Below are 8,146 nucleotides of genomic sequence, written 5' to 3'. Positions count from 1 at the left end.
ACATGACCTAATATTCTAAGGAAGTCATACTGCCTAATATCAAACTGTTTTATTTTGGATATTCATGAAGAGAAATTATTGTTTTGTATGTGGTATTCTTTCCCTTTTGATTTGCTTAAGTTGGTAATCTTCCAATGTGTTTTTATTTTTTGCCTATGTGGATCATATTCCTTCCTTCCTTTCTTTGTTTCTTTTTTAATTAGATATTTTCTTTATTTATATTTTAAATGTTATCTCCTTTCCTGGTTTCCTCTGTGAAAACACCCTAACTCCTCCCCCCTCCCTCAGCTCACCAACACACATACTCCTGCTTCCTGGCCCTGACATTCCCCTTCACTGGGGCATAGAGCCTTCACAGGACCAAGGGCTATCATCCCACTGATAACCAACAAGGCCATTTTCGTGAACAGCAGTTCTTGTATATCCTATAACATGTATTATAAAACCACACACCAAGAAGATCCAATAGATTTGCTGTTTCTTTATTTTACATTATTATTAATTGTACATTCTTTAAAAATTACTTTAGTTAAATACATTCATTCACATATAAACAGTAGACAAGTTTCCCACCATCTACTGTTTCTTAACATGCAAACTTTAAAACATCATCTCAGAAGAGTTGCACAGTATCACATACATGCTACAAATTAAAAAAACAATGCAATCATGTGTAGACAAACTACATAAAATACATAAATCAGAAAAATTCTGTGTAATCTTAAGAATTTGCAAGGGTGGATTGAGGTTAGGTAAATGGAGGTAAGAAAGTAGCAAGGAGTATATTAGCACCAGTCTTTTTACTTTTCTTTCTTTCTTTCTTTCTTTCTTTCTTTCTTTCTTTCTTTCTTTCTTTCTTTCAAGAATGTTCACTTACAAAAGAATACTCCTGAGGCTTAAGATCACTGTTAGTAGTCACTTCAAGAATAAGAATTACAACAGAAATTGAATAAAAGCTCTTCTTGCTGTTTGACTCTAGACATCAAACTAGGCAGAAGTTTAATGTATTTGTGGTATCCATTTACATTTAAAACATTCAAATGACTATGTCCCTTATTTATTGTCAATTAAAATATCTCTAATTTTTCCCTATGTATAATAATGAAATACATTCTTAGTTTTTCTTTTCTGTTTTTGTTGGGAAACAAATTAACTTGACTTGCACTGAATACTTAAACTACCACCACGACAGTGTTTTTATTCAAACTTTATTCAAACTTTATGACAGCAATTAAGCATTTTTCACTTAAATAACACTAAAATATAATATATTATACAATATAGCTATTAATTTAAATATTTGTGATTTCCTGAAACAAAAAACCATATAAATTCATTAGTGTTTTATTCAGGGATTTCAAATATGCAACGTTCTCAAAGATGGGTGACTTTACAATGTTTTTTGCCATTCTACCTATATTAGCTTAAATTTATTTTAAATAGTATCAGATATTGATTCCTTAAGTTGTTTACTTTTAAAGAGTATAATATCACCTTGAGAATCTAACATTAATCATTCAAGATGTAAAATTTTTATTACACATAATTTATTAAATGATTAGTTCTACATAAAAATGTAGTCTCATGTCTGAGAAAATAATGCAATATAATATCAGCACTCACTCTGTTTTATTATAGACCCCTAAATAATTAAAAGGCTCCAAATTTCTTACAAAATTAATGGAAAGGATGTTATCCTTATCAAATGAGACATATTTTAAAATTGACAGTGATTTTCAAGCAACAAAGTACTTGGAGTCATGGTTTTACTTCAGAAGAATTAGAAGGCCACACATGATGGTGCACATCTTTAATACTACCACTCTGGATAGGGAGGCAAGTGGATTTCTGTGAGTTCAAGGCCATACTGGTTTTCATAAAGAGTTCCAGGCCTTTCAGGGTATTGAGACACTGATTTAAAAGAAAACAAACAAGCAAGAAAAAAACAAAAACAAAAACAAAAATCCCTCGGGCCTGGAGAAATGGCTCCGTGCATTATACTACTTGTTGCTCTTGCAGAGGATCTGGGTTCAGTTCCCACTTACCCATGTGATAGTTCATAACTATTTTTACCTACAATCTCAGAGGGGCCTCTTCTGATTCCCACAGGCACTAGACACACATGTGCTGCACAAACACACAATGAGATAACACATTCATATACATAAATTAAACTAATAAATTTTTGAAAAGGAAAAGTTATAATCATTAATATATGGATTGCATCGGGCCTTTTTATTTTCAAATATGCTTCCATAGCTTGAGTATTTCTAAATCTCTGTGATGATGTACTGAATCTAGATAGGATACATTAACTCTACTGAGTGTCTAATAAACTACTTGTTAGAATAAGTTTCCTTAATAGTAAACAATACTCATATTTCAAAAGCAAAATACTCCCTTGAAAAATCCAAATGAATTTCTAAATATATGAAAAACTTTAGTATACATTATACTTTATTGAATGATTAGTTCTACATGAAAAATTCTTCTGATGACCTAGAAAATAATACCTTATAATAACAGCACTCATTCTATTTTTTGGAGACCTCTCAAGAACCAGTACCTTTTTTAAAAGGTCTTAAATTTTGAAATTTCATGACTGATATGAATTAAATAATTTCAAAGGGGCAAGAACTATTTACTCCAGAATTATTGTGATTATATACTTCAGCACAGAAGTAGGACATTATGGAATCTCATTGGTCTTCCAACAGCGTGTAATTAACTTATAAAAAGTACATATTTTTAAAATTATGCCAATTATTACACACTTTGCACTCATGACATTTGTATCAATTAAATGGTAAACAATTTTGGAAATATGGTAAGATGACAGAGATCACTGACAAAACCTTAACACTTCAACAGTCTAACCACTATAAACCAATGAAAGGATTTTGTCAGTTCTCAACTACATTTTCATAGGCTACTTAAAAACCTCATTGATCTCATTAAATACTGAGGAAAAACTGAAATATAAACAAATGGTTGTGTATGTCTTATGTTATTAATGCATTCATTAATAGTTTACAGAATACTGTGGTTTAGGTATTATTATAGGTGTTAAACACACTTTTATCATTTATCTTCAGTCATTTATTGACACATTTCTAATTGCTCTCTTAGATTTCCTTGTAAGAAAGGTGATATTTAATCCACTTACAACTTTATAATTAAAGAAAAAATAATATTGCTTCTCTCATCCCAAGCTAAAAATATCACTTACAGGTGTAACATCTTTCTTTTTCCTAAATTATTGGTAATAAATAGACAAGACTATGTGTAAAATCTCTTTCATAAAAGATCAACCCCCTCTCCCAAATTTTGATGGTGATGACTTGCAATCATAAAGGAATATTATTATTTTTTCTCCCTGGGCATATTTAAAATTTTTCTTAGTGACTACTTTGAAAAACCCAAGGGAAACCAAACTTGAAATACACAGTCTATTATTAGCCAAACACTAACATTATATTTTTTATTAATTATCTATTACCCAGAAATGTTGGGCAATAAACGTTATAAATTCCTTTGCCACTGATTTGAAATATTTAATTGTATTGTTCCTCTTTTAAAGTCTATTATAAGTAGCTAAAACTTAAGAATAAGAATGACACTGAAAAATACTCATGTGTTTCTATTTAAAGACAGATTTACTTTAGTACATATTTTCCTCATGATTTTTAGTAATTGAATTTTCAGTATTTCAAATGGTTACCTAGGAGTCCTTAATTTTGTCTGCCATTTATAAAAGCAGATCATTGGAATATAGTAACACTTTAAATATGAAATTCCAAAACCATGCATTAAATGGCTATGCTTGATATTTTTGACTTTGTAGAACTCTTCCTAACTTTGTATTCAAACTTATATTTTAAAGAATCTTGCTAAAAGTAATGGTTCATGCTTGTAGCTAAAATTTAATCATGGTAGTGTTTAAAATGAATATAATATATGATATATAATTGGCATTATATCTGTTTCAATTTTTATGTATTTTGTTGGTTATAATATTATAAAATAGGTTCCTCAAATATGCTGATTATCTTGTTGATTTTTGTGTTTATATAAATTTAGATGTAGAATACATGTTGAAGTACTCCATGTTTGCTGACATCTATATTGTATGTTCCAGGTCTCTGGCAGTTTTAAGCTCTAACGCATTATAGAAATCTCTGTTAATCTCATAACTAAGAGTGTTTCCAGAATAAGATGTTCAACATGGTATAGTTTACAAATTTAAAAAAATATTGAATACAACTCTTATTCAATATAATACATTCTATATTAAGAAAAATTATGAAGATCCTAAAATTATGGCATTTATCAACAACCACATTTATTGGTATAAAAAGGTAACTATGGTTCAATTTAAAATAAAAAATGAAATAATACATATTGTATTTTTATAAAACTGGATATATATATTAAAGATAAGGATATGGAAGGATATACACATACTAAAATTAAGAATGGTTTCTTTCTATGATTACAGATTTTATGATCATGATTATGTTATATTCATAATCAATAAATCAGTGATTTTCATTTTGAAAACACTTGACTATTTGTATATTCATAATTGAATATCATTACATAGAAATATCTTATTTCCATTTTATGTTCTAAAAGCTAACAAATGATTTAAAATTGTATAATTGCTTTAGATTATTTTAAAAAATGTGATTCATCTGTAAAACAATAAAAACAATCAACTGATAAGAGACATCAAACATGTTCTTGTGATGGGTTCTCCTGCATGAGTAAATCATAAATTCTAAGAAAATTAATTCAAGTGTCAGAAAATCTGATTATTTTTCTAATTGTCAATCATATTTGTACTGGTGTTAAGTGTTACATGAATTTAAATTGAAAGTGAAAAGAGATTACCACATGTGAAAAGTGGAGAATTTGTAGTATAGAATTTACATGATGCAGGAAGTAGCTGCAGAATATTTTTGTGTGAAACAGCATATTTTAAGTAGTCTGAATTAGTAAAGAATTATTTGTAGTTGATTATTCTCATATAATGGATGTAAAGGTATGACCTAATTAAGCGAAAACATGTTCCTTAATAAAACACATATCAGTGTTTTCCTGTGGATAAATTCAAGCATGACAAGAAACAACATGTCATAGTTTTATAGCAGCCGTGTATAAGGTGTTCAAAGGTGAATGTGAGTCAGTACATTAATAAATATTTCTCTTACTTTAACATAGTCTACCTATGTGAATTATATACATTTCAAAAACAAGTGTTAAGAATGAATTTTAGAGTAACTTCAAATATGAGATCTCTTGTCAAATATTTTTAAGACACCCTCACATTTCAAATAGCCATTTACCAATGCAACAGTTTTCTAAAAGTACTGATTAAGAAACAGTAACATGACATATATAAAAATAAATCCCAATAGTTAGTCAAAGGTGCTAACAAATCTGTAGTGCGCACTTGCACTTGATACAAGGAAAACTGATACAAAAAAATAAAGGAAAAATGCCTCAAATATTTTTAAGTAATATTCAATTTAAATCATAATTTAAAATGAAATTATGGAGAAATTTTAAGTAGCTTGTATCTATTTAATCTTTCTTTGATGATTTCTTTAAAAAGCAATGGTTGACTTTTTACTGTGCCAGAATCACAAATAAGGACTATCTTGAGAATAGTTTCATAGAGGAAATTAAATTAGTATTATGAAAATAAAGGAAATATAATCATGTGCCTCATTTAGGCTATTTAGAAAAAAAAATGAAGATGATAAACTTTATTCTACACATTCCTAAGGATAGAGATCTTATAAAAATTGTACAAAACCACATTTTTACATTTAGAAATTATGTTCGTCACCAAAATGAACAAGATTTTCTATGTATACTTTGTTTCCAAAAGAAAGTATTTATAAAAAATATAAAAGAAAATAAAAGGAAAGAAAGCAAACATATGAATTGGAAGAAAATAACCTCTATCACAAAGGAGCCCAAGCTAAGTAGGCACTGGCTAAGGCTAAACAAATTGATCATTAGTAATTCTCACCACCTGTGCCTAGCTTGCCCCAGAGTGACGTGCAATGTCTTAGAGCCTATTACACGACCATTCATCTTATCCACTGCTTTGGAAGCCTCTTCAAAAGAAGAAAAGCAGACAACACCAAACCCTTTGCCTTGCCCCACTTCCATCATCACTTTGGCCCGACTGATTGATCCAAATGAGGAAAATTCCTCCTTTAGTTTCTCATCATTGATGGTCTCATCCAAGTTCTTAATATAGATAGGTACTCCTGAAGGCCTGCTTTTTTCTTTTAGTTTCAGCCGTTCAAATCTCCGCCTCAATTCAGCTAGGCGTTCAATTTTCTTCTGTGCTCTCCCTACACATAGGACTTTCCCATTTATTGACTTGCCATGCAGTTCTAGCACAGCCTTTTGGGCAGCTTCATGTGTTTCATATCTTACAAATCCAAAGCCTTTAGATTTCCCAGTGGCATCTCTTATTACTTTAACACTTTCAGTTGGCCCATATTCACTGAAAAGTTTCTTTAGTTTTTCATCATCTATGTCATCTCCAAAGTTTTTAACAAAAACATTGGTAAATGTTGCTCTATCTCTGGTTCTGACTTCTGCTGCTCTCTCTTCAGGAAATTTGAATCGGCCAACATATACCTGACGGTTATTGAGCCGGACTCCATTCATATGCCAGATAGCCCTATTGGCAGCAGCAAGGCTATCAAAGTGAACATAAGCATAACCCTTAGAGCCATTGTCATCACATACGACTTTACAGGAAAGAATGTTCCCGAAAGCTGAAAATAAATAAAATAGGGCCCTATTGTCTATGGTTTTGTCCAAGTTTTTGATGAATATATTTCCAACTCCAGACTTTCTTAAACGGTCATCTGGCTGTGACCACATGAGGCGAAATGGTTTACCATTAATTAAATCAAAATTCATGGTGTTCAATGCCCATTCAGCATCTGCAGGAAAGCGGAAGTTAACATAACCATAACCCAGGGGTCTGCGGGTCACTGGGTCTCGGCAGATTCTAGTGAAGCGCAGTGGTCCAGCAGGTCTGAATTTCTTATAGAGCATGTCCTCTGTGACGTCAGGGTCCAAGTCACCTACATACAGGGCAGCCTTGAGGTACTTCTTTTTCTTGCCAGCAGTATTAGGCTCCCCGCTCCCCATCTCTGAGCACTTAGAAGATGATCTCTTGGGACAAAATAGGGAGGGGGGCCCTTTTTCTAATCTATAGGCCAAACAGCTGTTCTTGAACAGAAACAAGCCAAGGCAGGTGAAGGGAAGCTAAAAGCAGACTCAGATCACTGTTGAGGCTGAGGCTGAGAAAATGAAGTTCAGAAACAGCTGGTCAGCAGGCTCAGAACAAATGCATCAGACAACAAGGCAACCCAATAAGCAATCTGTTCTCCATAAGAAGACATAGAGTTTTTTACCCCTTCAGATTTCAAATCAGTCTCAAAAGGCTGTATTAAGAATGCAATATTCCATACCCCGTTATAATTAAAGAAATCATCAAAGGTCTGTCTGGCTCCCCCACATCTAGCTTCACCAACAGAGACCTTGCGACTAGCTTTCTGTAAAATCATAGGCCTTGAGCTCCTGTGGATTTCAAAATGCCAGCCACCCAGTGCAGGGGACCTAGTGTGTATTCCTCCGCCTGCCTGTGTCAGCAGGGTTTCCAGCTTACTAAGGCCTCTCTGCTGCTGCTCAGCGTCAGCTAAAGGGCACACAAGACACTTGGTGCACTGGAACTGACAGGCAGGCTGCTGGGAGCCGATCACACAGAGAGACAGACACACAGAAACATGCGTAGGGAACGGGAGACCGCCCATATCCCCAAGATGACCGCTGGGTACGGACCGAGTGAGGCGCGGTGATTTCGGCAGCCTGAGGCTCTCTCCGCTGGTCCGGAGGGACTGACTGGCAGCCGCGCTGTGGTCAGCTCTGACGCGAGGCTGGTTTGGACCGATGCGGGGCGGAGTCAGCAAAGGAGGGCAGATGCGCCAAGGGCCGCCCCAGTGGGGACCAATGGACAGGGATTGCTTCTTGCAAGACCAAACTACCAAAGAACCGGGGTACCTAGAGATTGTAGTAGCTGTGCTAGGGAGGACAGGCGGGGCGTTAGGAG

The 8,146-nt window shown here is 33.4% G+C and overlaps 1 protein-coding gene across 1 annotated transcript; it reads right to left on the bottom strand.

The window, feature by feature from the left end:
- Window positions 1–461: 461 nt before the first annotated feature.
- Pabpc5 (poly(A) binding protein cytoplasmic 5) lies at window positions 462–8,115 on the bottom strand. Its single transcript, XM_031367343.1, has 2 exons — window positions 7,879–8,115; window positions 462–7,337 (listed from the first exon to the last, which is right to left on the bottom strand). Exon 2 carries the CDS (start codon window positions 7,183–7,185, stop codon window positions 6,037–6,039), a length of 1,149 nt encoding a protein of 382 aa, XP_031223203.1. The 5' UTR covers window positions 7,186–7,337; window positions 7,879–8,115; the 3' UTR covers window positions 462–6,036.
- Between the last annotated feature and the right edge of the window lie 31 nt (window positions 8,116–8,146).

This window comes from Mastomys coucha, chromosome X, assembly GCF_008632895.1.
Source record: "Mastomys coucha isolate ucsf_1 chromosome X, UCSF_Mcou_1, whole genome shotgun sequence".
Taxonomy (NCBI): Eukaryota; Metazoa; Chordata; class Mammalia; order Rodentia; family Muridae; genus Mastomys; species Mastomys coucha.
The sequence above is the reverse complement of the archived record's forward strand: the minus strand, read 5'-3'. Positions and strand labels throughout refer to the sequence as shown.

What these genes read in the sequence shown, in the direction of transcription:
- Pabpc5 (XM_031367343.1), bottom strand. Translation starts at nt 7,185, where the DNA reads ATGGGGAGCGGGGAGCCTAATACTGCTGGCAAGAAAAAGAAGTACCTC.